General features: G+C 32.1%; 1 protein-coding gene across 1 annotated transcript in view; it reads right to left on the bottom strand.

Moving 5' to 3' along the window:
- Nucleotides 1–16,226, bottom strand: part of LOC127282092 (potassium/sodium hyperpolarization-activated cyclic nucleotide-gated channel 2-like) — a 70,633-nt gene that overhangs the window by 27,195 nt on the left and 27,212 nt on the right. The window contains exons 3-7 of the mRNA XM_051306175.1: nt 15,948–16,134; nt 15,743–15,871; nt 11,720–11,912; nt 11,235–11,426; nt 10,775–10,998 (exon numbers count right to left, since the gene is read on the bottom strand). Coding sequence (XP_051162132.1) covers nt 10,775–10,998; nt 11,235–11,426; nt 11,720–11,912; nt 15,743–15,871; nt 15,948–16,134 — 925 coding nt within the window. The remainder of the gene's footprint in view (nt 1–10,774; nt 10,999–11,234; nt 11,427–11,719; nt 11,913–15,742; nt 15,872–15,947; nt 16,135–16,226) is intronic.

Here is a 16,226-nt window from a genome sequence, read left to right as displayed (position 1 = left end):
AACACCTGTTCTGCCAGACTTTAACTTGGATGTAAATCCAAGTTTTTTAAAAAGTTCCTTATTAAGTGGTCGTCCGTCTCGATTCATGTTATACTAATAATATAATTTCGACAACAAAAAAATGATAACACGCCGGTTTTACCACTACCGAAGAATTTGAGGTTATATTATTGTCTGACTGACTGCCTTTAGTTTCCTTGTGTTAAGTACACAAGCTGTACGTTGCCCTACTAGGCGTTCACTAGGAGTTCGTAGACGAAACGATTCGAGTGAAATACAACGAGTGGTCTTAACCACTCGAAGCAACAGTTTCGTGTTCAAATTTTGGTACTGCTCATGCGCAGTAGTATTATTTAATAATATTATGTACACATATTAAAAGGGATTCAAAGTTTCGAATTGTTATAAGTGTAAGAAGTGTAAATAATTATAAGTTAAATTTCATTTCATTTCTAAATATAAGGTAAGTTTGACGTGGACGTTAATATTTGATCCGATAGTAGATAAAAAAAAATTTAAACCTACATAACCACAAAAAACTTAAATAAAGGTAAAAGGAATTTGAACTAATAATTAAAAAGTAATAAAATTAAAAATTGGAAATAAATTTTTCATTAATTATTTTTATCAAAAACTGAAATGATATTTATATTGATTAATTTTTCTTTCGTTTATGCGTACTATATGTAAAATCAATTATAGAGTTTCATTCATAATAATAATAATAATAATAATAATAATAATAATAATAAAACATCATGTCGAAGTAATTTCATTGGTTCAAAAAAATTACACTGGAAAGTCACTAGAAATAAACGACGGCAACACTGTACAACCTATTCGTCTACGAACGATCGTCGAACGAAGTTTCGAATGGTGCTCGAGAATACGGTTGTTGCTTCGTGCACGAAACTTACCCATCGAATTTGCTCGCATACGAACAATATTCGAATGATTTCGAGAATAGGACCCATGGTTTCCTATACAAAATCGTATACGTAATTGGAACAGGAATTTGAATAGGAAATTAAGTAGGAATTATCATATGAATGTACATTATATCTTAATATCATGCACAGTAGTTTTCTTCAACTTTTTTGGCTGCGCAATAAATTTTTTTCATCTCTGTAGTCTATCAAGAACCTCTACTATTGAAAGATATATATCTTAGAGTTGAAAAAAAATTCATATTATAGGAATTGAAATAGGAGTATACATAGTAATGTACATTCCTGTGTGGATGTGGATTCATATGATAATTCCGACTTAATTTCCTATTCAAATTCCTGTTCCAATTACGTATACGATTTTGTATAGGAAACCATATGGCTTCCTATATAGGGACCCATGTGGTTTCCCATATGGGAGCCTATGTGGGAATTTTCAGTGGGGTGGCACTGTACTGTCCATTAAGGTTTGTACACATAGCCATCACCCGGTAAAGTTTGTATTTAAATTTTGAAATTTAATAAATTTTTTTTTTTAGATTTGAAAATTGTACTTTTTAAGAAACCGAAAAACGTGAGAGCATATACAGGGTAAGGGATTCGAAAGAAACTGAATACTGCTAAACGGTAGGGGACATTTAATTGATCTAGAGAATGATTTAACTAGATTTCTGCGTTCATGGTCATAAAGGGGACATGCCCAAAGGATATGATCAAGATCTTGATCGATATTAGGATCACAGGTGCATTTTGCTGAGTCGATGATGTTTTTCCTGGCTAAACTCCAATTGAGAGAGTAATGGTTACTTCTGATTCTGCGAATGCTGACTATCCATTGTCTTCTTGCGGTAAATGAAGTAAACCAAGGTTTAGTTTGTTGTTTGTAGAATAAATCTGTATAATGCTTTTCTTTAATTTCTCCTTCTAATTCGTGACAACTTGTGTTCAATTCTGATCGACATAAAGAGAATATTCAGGAGATAGCTGTTTGTTGCTGCGTCTTTGGCAGCAGCATCTGCCAATTCATTTCCCATAATTCCTTTATGTCCGGGTATCCAAACAAGTGTAACTTGTCTATTCATCATGGAGATAGTGTAAAGGCGATTTCTGATGAGAAAAATTAAATATGATTTAATAGTGCTTGGGTTTTTCGAAGCTGTGCTTATTAAAACATTTAATGAGTCTGTAAATATGACACATTTTGAGAGATTGTGTTCTAATATAATGTCTAATGTCCGTAAAATAGCTATTGCTTCAATGGAGAAAATAGAAGCGTGTTTTGGAATTTTCCAAGATTTTATTTCTAATTTATTTTAGGTGCATACCGATGAGCAACCTGCTGTATCATTAATTTTATTTTTTGAACCATCAGTATAAAATCGTGTATAATCATTATATTTCTCGAGTTGAAACGCTGTGTTAGGGTGTTGGTTGTCTTGTATAGATAATCCAGTAGATATGTCCGTTGTTGGTGAAAACATGTGGTCTTCATAGGGAAATTAGTAGAAGGGTTGTCGATTTGATTTACGAATTTGATGTTTGAAGTTCACGACTTTTTCAAAAGAAGTAATAAGAATAAAAGTGTCTCGGATTAAATAAGTATTTTTTCCATGTATCGTGTTGCATAGGTTGTTAAATGAGTCTGATAGAGGATGATTGTAATTGGAGAATACTTTAATGATATACTTTTTTGCTAAGAAACAAAAACGTTTTCTTAGTGGTGGTTCGCATGATTCTGCAAGCATGACGTTGATAGGGGTACTTTTCCTGTAACCGACAGATATTCTAAGTGCTTGATTTCTAATTTTTTTTAATTTGTCAAAGTATTTTAAGCGTTTAAATGTATAACAATGGGATCCAAAATCATAGCAGCTTCTTATCATGGAGTCGAAAATTTTTAAGAGTATAGAAGGTTCTGCTCCCCACCAGGTTGTAGTGAGGACTTTCGTTATATTAAGTATTTTGCGTGTTTTTTCTGCAAGGTAAATAAAATGTTGATCAAAGGTAAATTTGTCATCAAATCTTATTCCCAAGAAAGTTGCTGTACGGGAAGGTTGGATAATAGTATTATTGAGCGTTAATGAGAATTGACGATTTTCAAGGCAATATTTTGTTTAGCAAAAGTTAAGAGTTGAGATTTCATTGGACAAAGTTCTAGATTTTTACTGAGTAAGTATTCTGAAATAATATTAAGACAATTTTGTATCAATTCAATGCATTTAGCAGGATCCATTCCTCTACAGATAACACATAAGTCGTCTGCAAATTCGACCAAGATGCGACCAGGCGGTATAAGTGATTGAAGGCCTTTAGTATATATAGAATAGCGGATAGGGCTGCGGATGCTTCCTTGGGGTAAGCCAACCGTACTAATTCGAGGGCCTATTATTTCACCGACAATTTTGAAAAATAGGTTCTTACATGCTGTTGAATTATATATGAATTTCGTGATGGACCAAGGAATACCTAAATTTCGAAGGTCTTCGGATAGTAACTGAGGTGATACACTTGGAAAAGCTCCGTGAATATCTAAAAAAAACACCAATTGTAACTTCCTTGTTAACAAAACTCGTCCATACTTCTGTAGCAAGAATAGCCAGATTATCAGCACAAGACCTTCCTTTTCTGAAACCAAATCGTGAATTTGATAAGATAGAATTGTGTTCTAAATACCAAACCAATCTGGCTTGAATTAATTTTTCGAGTAGTTTAAATTAGCATGAAGCTAAAGATATTGGTCTGAATGAGTTTGGTTTCGATTTTGGTATAAAGAAAATGAGAAAATTATTCCACGATAAAGGAATGGAAACCTGTAGATATTATTTTATTGTAAATATGTAAAAGAACTATTTTTGCATTTTGTGGAAGTTGTTGAATGATATTGTAGTCTATTTTGTCTAAACCAGGTGATGATTTTATTTTTAGTATAGAGATTGCTATGTTTAATTCTTTTTCCGAGAATGGTGATTCGAAAAATTCGTTTTGTTGAAAGTTATCGGGAAAGCAGTCATTGTAAACAGTTGGATGACAAGTTTCATCAATAAGATCATGCAATTTATTATTAACTACATTTTGGTCAGATGAGCATGAGGCCGTTGCCGGTTGTAAAAATCTATTTTTAAAACACTTTATGGTTTTCCAAATTTTGGTAATGGACGTATGTCTGTTTAAGGTTTCACAAAAGGATTTAAAGTAATTTTTTCTAGTTTCTGATAATGTTCTTTTAGTGGAGGCTTCTATTTTTTTTGAGGTTAATGTAATTTTGAATATTGCACGAATTTCTGTATAATTTAAGATCTTCTCTCCTCTCAGTTACAGCTTTATTGCAGGACTCGTTCCACCAAGGTGCTGGAATAAATTTTCTTTTGTTATTTCTGTTGAGTGGCTGTTGATTATTCCTTGTATTGGTGTTGTTTTTACGGTGGGTAGTTGAGGAGATAACTGCTTCATCTATGCATTTAACAAATAAATCATATGTTTCTAAAACATTGGAGTTATCAGAAAGTAACGTACATTTATTGTCTTCGATGAAGTTTGAAATTGATGTAGAAAAATCTGGCCATGAAATATTTTTTAAATTGTATTTATGAGATTTGTAATTGGAAATGGGAATGTTGGCTCCGATTGTGGTGATAACAGGAAAATGGTCACTTCCCAGATTATCTTCCCAAACGTTTCAGGTTGCAGACGGGAAAAATCTTGGTGATATAAAAGTAAGATCCAGCATGGAGTGTTTATTATTAGGACGATGGCGATAAGTTGCAGAACCATTGTTGAGGCATATAAGATCGGCTGTATCTAAAGTATCACACAATTGTGAACCATTATAACAGTTAGTTGAGCTTCCCCATAAAGTGTTGTGGCAATTGAAATCACCTGCAACGATAACATCATTGATATTTAGGTTGAATATGGAATCGAAAAGGTTAGACCAAATTGTATGCGAGATATTATTGTTGTTGGAAGGGACTCGATATAATGAAGTAATGAGAATCGTACCTACGGTTGATTGAACCGAGATAAAAAGTGTCTTAAGACTATTTTCAATGTTTATGACCGAATTTATTCTTGAAAATCTAATACCTTGTTTGATGAGGATGGCTAGTCCGCCCCCTCTATTTACGGTTCTGTCAGATCTGATAATATTAAAGTTTTTTAAATATAAATCTTTGAGAAGGTTTGAGGAAAGTTTCTGATAAAAGTAAAATATCAAAATGGGTTGATAAGTTATCTAATTCTCCATATTTGTTCTTAATGCCTTGGCAATTCCACTGCATAATTCTTAGATTATTTATCGTTAGATTCATTTTGATTGCAAATTTGGGGAGAGTTGGCAAGCAAGGCGATTAAAGATGAGAGATTACTTAGCAATTTTCGGCTTTCGTTAATAGCCATTGGAGAACTATTCGATAATGTTGAAATTAAAAAACTAATCGATGTTTGCAGATTGTTATTCAACATTTGAGGTAGAGCTATGTCTTGAGGAGGAAGAGCATCATTGAAAGATGTTACTGATTTTGAATACAAGGCAAATCCATTTGGTAATCCAATTTCTGATCTACCATTGTCAAAGTGACTTGAGTGCAAAAGTACTGTTATTGTTTTTGTGTTTAAGTTTATTTTGTAAAGCAATGTTACTGTGGGGTTAATTTTTGATGATCTGGTAGCAGTAGTTCCAGATCTGATTGATTTGCAAAGTTAAAATGTGCTTGAGATTGGTGGTTTTCTGTTTGGACGTCATTTGAAGGTTTTTCTTTTTTGGTCTGAGAACCTTTTTCGCTTCTGTGAATGTTACATTATTAATGGCAGCATATGATCTGAATTGTTTTTAAAAAACATATTCAGGGCAATCTTTAGAATCGGATCGATGAGGTTTCTTAGGAATTGTTGGATCTTGCTCCGGACAGTGGACACATTTTGGATCTTTATCCAAATTGGGACAAGGAGTGGAGGCAGAATGAGTGTGCTTTTCACTGCAATGAACAGCGCTCATCTGAGCGACATTGGGAAGCAATGTGGCCGTATCGTGGACACTTGTGACACATGCGAACTTGTTGAGTATAGGGAGAAACTGTTGAAGATGCCTTATAAAGCGCGACTTTATCCGGCAGTTCTGTTCCTGTGAAAGTCATCAGGACGGAAAGGGATTCTTTGTATTTAATTGCACCAGTTTTCTTGTTTTGGAATTTTCGGTTTAGACGTCTGACATCAGAGACGGAGGTTTTCCCTCACATGTGACCTAGTATTTCAAGGTTTAGTTTGATTTCGTCGTTTGAAATGCCTAATGGGACATCGCGAATTACACCTTGACACCTGCAGAGGGTGGCTGGGATGAATGCTAAAAAGCCTTTATTTTTCATGAGTTTATTATCATTTAAGAGATTGTTGGCATCTACGGCAGATTTCATCAAAACACAAAGCTTACCTATACCATCTGATTTAATATCCACTACAGACTTGTTGTGGATTGAATCGCGAGCATGTAGGAGTCGACCGAATGACACTTTGTGTAGTTTTTCATTGTTCGTAGCGTTGTCTCGTTGAGGATTTAATTGAATTAAAACTTTACATTGACCCTTTACTGTTAAGGGATATCGAAAGTTTGTGTTAGGTCCTGATGACCGAACTGCAGTTTTATCAGTTGGGATTGACGCAATGTTTGTTGTTTTATTTTTCCCTTTGTTGGGAGGTTGGTAAGAACCAGATTCTCCGTCATTCGAATGATTGTGATCTTGTGATAGATTCATTTTTGATCTTTTGGGATCGTGGTTTAAATCTTTGTTTTTAAAATTCAATAAAGTACATGCAGCATCTTCAATTTCCATATTATCAGGAATGTCATCGTTGTGAACAGAATGAATTTCTTTATCATTTTCGTCTATTGGCGACATGTTTTGGCGAAAAAATTGGATCGCTTTAATTAGTAATCTGTTTTTATAATTTGTTTATAACAAATTACATGTGTTCTACTAGAACATAATTTTACAAATCACAAATCTGTAAGAGTACTTAAAGTGTCTAATAATAAAAAATATTTTGATTTTATTGTGATATTCATACGATTCACAGGAAAAAAGTACTTTTCATTTGTTTATTTATATTAATATAATTATATATACAAAATGAAAATTAAAGATTGAGGTTTAGCAATATCTTAAAAATTTAGTGAGGATTATTTTAAGTCAAGAAAATCGAAAATTGTTAAAAAATTAGTAGTTTTACGCTGTTTTTAGTGCTTAATTCATATCCTGTCTGAAAAGTGCCAGACGAATGAGAATTTGGCAGTTTTTTTTAAAAAAAGGTAGAAATAACATTAAATAAAAAATAAGTAATTCTATTCGATGGAGAATTCAAATTTGCAATATATAAGCCTATAAAAGGACCTAAAAATAATATTTTTTTTACAAAATGGATGCCAGACGAATGAGAATTTGTAAACACTCGAAAAATAATATTTTTTCACAATATGAACTTTCATTTACACTGCGGGACATGTCAGACGAATGAGAATTTATCAATTTGATGTGTGTTTTTTGCAAGTAATATTTTTTTCAGCGGCTTCTTTTTAGTGCCACAATAGAAACCATTTAGATTTACAATTTTCATCAAAAATTAAATTATTTTTTTCAAAATTAATATACAAAATAAGCTTGACCGCTCATAATTCCCTCGTTTGTAGATTCACCCATATCTGGATTAAGTAGAGTCAAAAAACTGAATCCGAAATGAGTCTCCCTTACAATCTTTTTGATTATAAGTGAATGAGGAGGTGGGAATTTTAGAATCAAAGAACACCTTTTATTCTAGAAATATGAGTGTTTATATTTCCAAGGTTTCCAAAATACTGACTGACTAAATACATAATGAAAAAGGCACGAAGTTACAATTCGGTGTTGCCAAATATTATTTTAAGTAAAAGAGGGCTGTTGCCATATTCACGAAAGATTTTCAATAAATTTGAAATCTTTATGTGAAAAATTCGGTATTAGTACACAATAATACTGATTTAATGTGGTAAAAAATCTTAGTTTGAAATGAGTCTGGAAAAATTCGGTATTTATTTGTTCAAAATCAGCAGTCGCATTCTGATCAAAAATCTTAATCAGAAAGAAGTTTGAATTAGTAGGCAATCCCTACTGAAAATCCCTGTATAAGATCTTGTACAGCTGTAAAGGTTAAAGTAAACTATTGCGCAGCCTTTGAAGTTTTTAATTTTTAGTAAAGAAAAACATGAATTAACATGTGCAAGAACATGGACGTGTTCATGTACAAGTACTTGTACATGATAATGTACAAGTATCTTTCTTGTACAAGATCTTACACCAGATCTTGTACAAGATCTCACACATGAACTTGTTCCAAATTCGTATGCATTTTCCTGTACAGGAACTGGTCAGAACTTGTACAAGTTCAGTTGCTGATTCTGTACAGGAAATTGTACAAGATCTTGTTCAGGGATTTTCAGTAGGGATCTGTGTGTAACGAATCCGGATTTTGTTCGGTCTAAAGTATGTATGTAAAAAATCGGGAATTAATCCAAAACAATGATGATTTTGTAAATATAAATTCCGGATTTTCCCGAATGTATTTCTGCTTAAGATGTTATACCAGATTAACACCAGATAGTTGATGACTAATACCGAATTTCTTACATATACACTCTGCACTGTAAAAAAAGTCCGTGTTATTTTACAACTTCCGACGTGGGAAATTTTGTGCACACGTTAAACGTGTGGATTTACATGAAGCGTGTAATCGAACATAACCTCCATGTTTTTTCACATCCCTCAAATATAACCATCGGAAAACCATCAGTTAAATTACACACTGCATGTTTTTCCAAGTGAATATATATTTTTGGAAAACATGCAGCGTGTAATTCAACTTATGCATGTAATATAACCAACAAATGTTGTATTTATACCATTTGCTTGTAAATTTTTTTTCTTTCTCTTTTTTTAACAATAATTATATTATAATCAAAGGAAACTAAATCTGATAAATCGATCAAATAAGTTTTTATTTTTTTCTTACAGAACTAAATTATTATTTAAAAATTTTCTTACAGAACTTTTTTTATAAAAATATTACAATGCAATATAATAAAACATTTAGAGCAGAACTTAATAGTCTCTGCAGATTCGCAGATAACAAAATGTCTACCTAATAGCGCGCCATGTTCTGTCTGTGGCCCCATTAATCGGACGACGTGCCGGCTAGAATGCAGCACAATGTGCGTGCCATAGCTGTCAAAATAGCCCGCCCGTTTGTGTGGCACACGCGTTCAGGCAATATGTGTGTCAATGATGCCGATATTATAGGAATATATTAAATTGATTGAAATAAGTGGAATAATAAAATGTAATACTTTCTCATTATGATGAGAATGTAAAAAATTCAACAGTTAAAATTGAAACACATTTGAGGTTGGAACAAAAATAATTTTTTTTGTATTTATTATATGTGTTTTTACCTGCTTTAAGTCTAGAACAAATATTAAATTTTGCCCACAGGGTCTTAATGCCTCATTTAGTATATTTTTATAATTCTATTTTATACTTTTTTAAAGAACATTTTGTATTTTATATATATTTTGTCACTTGCAACATTAAATTGATCAATTTTAATTGTTGAAAAAAATTGAAATCTTGTAGAATTTATCTCCACGTGGTTGGGAAATGTGTAACATTTTAATTACAGTCAAAGACATACCTTTGCTAAAGTATTTAACTGAATAACTATTAAAGAAAATATAATATTAAGATTTATATATTTACTTACTTTTGTGTTTGAGTGTTTGGCACAATATTTAAACAAACAAAATCAGAAAAACCACTTGAAAAACAAACGAACGCCAGAGATAACATAGTGCAAATGGCCGAAGTGAAGAGTTTTGCGCATGGTACATAACGTTGAATATGAAAAACCTTAATTACATTGCCAAGGTAGAATAACACGCCACATGGAGTAAACATGCAGTGTGTAATTTAACTAATGGGTTGCCGATTGTTATGAGGCCTAATCAGAATAGCTTCGCGAACGTGAAATATGAGTTAGAAAAAGACAGAGATATATTTGTATTGTTTTCTATCTCATGCATATCGTTAACGAACGACTTTCGCGAATCTATTGTGCGTTGGCCTATATTTGAAGATGTGAAAAAACATACAGGTTGTGTTATATTACACGCTACATGTAAATTCCCTTAACACGCTGTAAGTAAATTCACACGTCTAACGTGTGCACAAAATTTCCCACGTCGGACGTTGTACAATAACACGGACTTCTTTACAGTGTGGATTATTCCGGACTCATTTTAGATTAAGTTTTTTGATCGACCTAGAATCGAATTTTTACGGACTGATTTCATATAAGTTTCGGACTACTTCGGACTTATCTCATATTTATCGTTTTGTTCGCACTAATTTTGGAATATTTCATATCATTTTCGGACTGTTTTCGTACAATCTAGATTCTAGACATAGATTCAGTTCATTTAAAAATCTGAATCCGAAATTAGTCTGGAATAATCCGACATTCTGTATGTATTAAATCCATAATTAATCCGCGACAATCTGGATTTAGTTAGGTTTTGTTGCTTTTATCACTCATACTGCCAGGTGCAGTTCTCTCACAGTTGAAATGAGTGACTATTTTTGTTAATGTGGAATTAATGTGAAATAGTCCGCTTTAGAGTCGGGTTACTATTATCCGGAATTATTCCGGTTACGTTCGAAAATAAAATAAAATTAATTAAAATTCAATTATAATTTATGTTATATTATAATTGAGGCGAAAAAAGTCTATTTTTAGCTATTTCTACAAACCTCTTTTCCGGCTGCAGTTAAGATTGCAACAGTACCTCGTGCAAGAAAGTACATACAGTCACCACGTGTTCCTGCCTTTAAAATGACATCATTTTCAAGATGTAATTCAGGTTTCAGAATTACAGCAATTGATGTTAATATGGTTTTTGGAAGGTTATGAAACATCACTACATTCTGAATAAGTCGTCGACAAGAATTCAAAATGACCTCTTCACAAAGCTCATCTAAAGGAATCTCTAACTTAATATATATATATATATATATATATTTATATATATATTCTTTGATTAAAATCATTTAAGAGTATGATCCTTGCTTATCCATTTATGAAAATTGAACACGGATTTTTAAAAATTTCCAATTAACAAGAACATTTCAAACAAGTATCAATGTACCCTTAGCCCTACAAAATCTACACGCTTTGCGGAAGAAATTAATTTTCGAATTATAATTTTCTTACCTGTAAATTTTGAGAAAATTTCATTTTGTCGAAAATAATTATTCTGAAAACGATAATGATAATAAGACAAAATTCTTTTTTTCATATTTATTGAAAGCTGTTTTTGATTCGCATAAGTAGAAACTTGATCGATAATTTCTAACGCCTTAGATTTCGTTGCATTTGCCTCGTTGCGTATTTGAAAAACCAGAACTATCAAAAATATATACATTAGTAAAAACAATTAGATATATTCAAAAAAGTACCAGTAACATCTGAAACCTCTAAAATTTATTCTTAATTATGGTATATATGAAAACTACTGCCAGGAAGCAAATTCAACATTTCTTTATGTTTTCAGACATTCACTACCCAGTTGAAAATTCCTCTACAAGTTCCAGTACAAAGTCCTATACAGGTTTTTTTACATCTACATCAAAAACTCTACTCCTGTTTACATACAATTCAGAGGTTTAAGGCGTTAATTATTTATATTAAATATATACCTATTAAATAACACTCAAATAACCTTCCAAATATCATTAAAACTGTACAAATTATGAGATGGGTTTCAGATTTTGATTCTTTTAAACCATATCCACTTGCGGTAAAATTATCCAAGACTATGTAAAGGGCACTGCGGAAAAAATCAACACTTTCGTTTCCATCCACTTGAGATATCCAAAGATCATTATATTCCTGTAAAAAGTATTTTAATAATTTTATACTCCACCTCGCGGCACTAGAAATTTTAGGATATCCTGCGGACATTCTAAGCCCTACTGAAAATTGTCACATAGGCCTCTGCATAACAACCCGTATGGCTTTGAATGTAGGAAACCATATGGAAGTCTATGTGGTAATTTGCAGGAGTTTTAGTATTCATAGAATGGGTAAAAGATATCCGTGTATATCTAAACCTCCAAAAAATGTCAGATATCCTTAGAACATTCTAAAGGGTAAGACGTGGAGAGATGTATTACTGCCTGCTATTTTGAGCCTTTTTAGTCAATTGATGTGTTTGTTTGCCAGTAAGTGTGTCATAACGCATAGACAAAAACTTCAAAAGGTCTTGTCATTATCACGTTTATTTACGAAACTATTTTGGGTGACTTGAACCTAATTTTTTTATTTTGCGAATATTAGTCTTAAAGTGTACGATCTAGGCTTTAATATAAGCCTATGTAGAAGTCTCTATCACACTAGGTTAAGGAGAAAAAAAGTACTAAAAACCCTCAAATACAAGGATTTTGGAGAATTTACCCCCACTTCCCAGTGAGAAATGAAAGGTCTAATCGACGTCTATTTAACGACTAGACCAAGATCAACATAATGTCTAAATCAAGATCTACCTAGATGTCGAAATGGGACGCCATAAGACATCTACAGACGTATAGGTTGTAGACGTCGAAATTGGAGTCTATTGGACGTCTAACACGTAGATAAAATTGAACCCTATTGAAAATTCCTTTAGGATTCCTTAAAGGTTACATATATAGGGAACTTTATAAGACGTCTATTATGCTGATTTTGGTAGTCCCCCCCCGCGGTAAGAAATTAGTATACTACCCAGTAGGCACACTTCCTCAGAAGACGTTCTAAGGATGTCATTTTGCGGACGTCTTAAAGACATCTTTAATTTGTCCCCGTATGGTATATCTTAAAAACGTGAATTATACGTCTCAGGTACGTCCAAAAAAGATTCTATATCTGTTCATAAATATGTCTCTATCATGTCTAAACGTCTTTTTCAGATTTTAAAAATAGAAAATTTTTAATAAAAATAACTTTTATATTTTATTTTCTAAGTTCAACCTAAACATCGAAACTGTTTAAGATAAATCTTATAGAAATTTGTTAAGTTCGATTCATTTCATTGACAAATAAGTTCGTAAACTTTGTAAAGGAATTTATCTGTCTCCGATAGCTCAGACGCTTAAGGCGTAGAGTTTCAACCCAACGTATCGCGGGTTCGATGTCAGGTTCGGGAGGATTTTTTCATTCCTGATTTCTGTATAAGCGTGTAGAAAAAAAACATAAAAAAGTTAAAATTTAAATAAGATAATAATTAATGTGTTAAACTTAGAAAAAACTTTGACTATATTCTATATCGTCCAAAAGACATCTTTCGGCCACGACATAGAACATGTTAAAAACGTCCATTGGATGTCTTCGAGACATTTTATCATCAAAATCCCCAGAATGTCCGCGGACAAAAAAGACGTCTTTAGGACGTCTTTTAGATGTACTGGTGCCCACTGGGTAATTAATGTCGTAGACCATCTATTCGATTTCTAATTCGACAAAAAGTGTTTATTAGACAACACTTATTTCACAGTGGAAGGTAGATAGATTATTCCTTTGCCCAACTAGCACGTAATATTACTGTAATATTACAGTAACATTACCCGGTAATATTACTGGAATATTACAGTAATATTAAAATGTCCGCCTGATGGTGATATTACCGAGTAATATTACTGTAATATAACGGTAATGTTCCAGTAATATTACAGATTGATTTCAGTTACTCATAAAGCATTATAATCATAAGTATATTGTAAGTCAGTGTGGATTGTTGGTAAAACTCTGGACTTGTGTGCCTTGAGTTCGGGGTTTGATTACCCGGTTAGGTACATTTTTTTCGGGAAATAATATTCTTCTAATATTAGTGCAATATTCTTGTGTACTATTACCTTAATATTACGATATAATATTACAGTAATGTTACTGTAATATTACAGTAATAATGCCTTAATATTACCGTGTAATAGTACCATGAGGTGGACATTTTAATATCACTGTAATATTACAGTAATGTTACCGGGTAATATTGCTGTAATATTACGTGCTACTTGGGTGGCGTATTATATTGAAGGTAAGAATATAAGAGCAATATCGCACATACGTCGGTAAATCCTTAGTGCTGAGACAATATGACACTATCAGTATTGTCTATATTATAAAGCCGTCATTTTAAATTTTTTGATTTTGTTTGTAGGTAAATGGTGGATTCAGTAAATCAAAAAACCTTAGAATACCCATGAATTAATGATTGTCTTAGTCCCTCACAGCACCAGATATTTCAGGATGTCCGAGGGACGTCCTAAGGATATCAGGCGGTTTGTATATCCTCAGAATATTCAAACCGCCGGAAGAAAATATATATCCGTAGGACGTTCCAGGTATATTTTAGAATATCTAGTTCTGTGAGGAGTAATATAAGTTTGCATCGTACTTCGGTTTTTTCTTAAATGCTTGAAAAAAGTTTTAAAAGATTTAAAAAAATTGTGTTTGGACAAGAGGTCGGTTTTATATGTTTAAGGTTCTGTTTAAGAGCATTTGAACCTTCGTGACGTCACAAATCATGGCGCATGACACGCAAACTTTTCAGGTATGTGAAAAGCACAATTTTGAATATTTTTTAAAAAAACCTTTTGGAAAATGTTCAGAATAACATAGACTCTGTCTGTTATGTGCGGAAAATTCAAAATTTTGCGTTTAAAACGTTTTTTAAACAATGTTAAGGTCACAAATCATGGCGCATGACACGCAAACTTCTCAGGTATGTGAAAAACACAATTTTGAATATTTTTTAAAAAAACCTTTTGGAAAATGTTCAGAGAAACATAGACTATGTCTGTTATGTGCGAAAAATTCAAAATTTTGCGTTTAAAACGTTTTTTAAACAATGCCTACATATAAGCAATTCGTGTATTTTTCCTTACTTGTGACAACCAACTTAAACATTGTTTAAAAAACGTTTTATACGCAAAATTTTGAATTTTTCGCACATAACAGACATAGTCTATGTTTCTCTGAACATTTTCCAAAAGGTTTTTTTAAAAAATATTCAAAATTGTGTTTTTCACATACCTGAGAAGTTTGCGTGTCATGCGCCATGATTTGTGACCTTAACATTGTTTAAAAAATGTTTTAAACGCAAAATTTTGAATTTTCCGCACATAACAGACAGAGTCTATGTTATTCTGAACATTTTCCAAAAGGTTTTTTTAAAAAATATTCAAAATTGTGCTTTTCACATACCTGAGAAGTTTGCGTGTCATGCGCCATGATTTGTGACGTCACGAAGGTTCAAATGCTCTTAAACAATTTTCTACTTCTTAAAAACACATTTAAATTAACATCTATTTTTAATTAATTTAGATCAAATTTAGACCTAGACACTGTTCTCAACGTTTTAGATGTCGGATAGACGTCGATTAAACATTTAATTTCTCGTTTACTCAAAATCCTGACGTGATACGCAATTTAGGAACATGGGATTGTGGTCGACGCACAAAAATACAATGGAAACCACTCTGATATCTCAAAAAAATCTTGTAGACCTGTGTTATTAACTCCCTTTTTGAGTTGATTTTTAACTCAAAAAATTTAACTCCCGGTGCCGTTAACTCCCTAATTTTTTACAGTGTAGTAGAGTGTTATGGAAGATTAAAATAAATGAAATTGGTAAGTACATGTTTTTTTATATTTCATGAAAAATAAATATTGAAATTCTTTTTTACCGTTTCAGGAAAAGCTTTCATTATAAGTACAGGAATAACATAACAAAAGCAAGCAGTCCAGTATGTAACAAATAAGAAAAGTAACAAGATTGTAAAAATTTGATATAAAAAGTTTTTGATGTCAAAATTCTGAAACACAAAATAAATATAATAATATACTAGTGTAAAAAAATTAAATACTTACTAAAGGAAGAAATAAACTTACTATGAAAAGATAAAAGATATACTTATTGAAAGTAGAATATCTCAAAAGCTTGAGCATTGGTAACAAATTGATCATATCAATCAATATCGAACTGTCTATGCCTGGTAACTTTCTCCATGTGAAAGTAATACGATCGTAAGGGATAGATGTTATAACATCTATGAGTAAATATCCTTTAATGTAATACCTGTAAATTTTTAAAATTTAGTTGAATCTTTCTGATTGTTTCGGTGTTTGGCTATCTTCTTGTTAAAAGATATTTTATTAGGGGAAGGGGTT

The sequence above is a fragment of the Leptopilina boulardi genome, unplaced genomic scaffold, assembly GCF_019393585.1.
Source record: "Leptopilina boulardi isolate dan_hultmark-lab unplaced genomic scaffold, ZJU_Lbou_2.1 LbouV2_280, whole genome shotgun sequence".
Lineage (NCBI taxonomy): Eukaryota > Metazoa > Arthropoda > Insecta > Hymenoptera > Figitidae > Leptopilina > Leptopilina boulardi.
The sequence above is the reverse complement of the archived record's forward strand: the minus strand, read 5'-3'. Positions and strand labels throughout refer to the sequence as shown.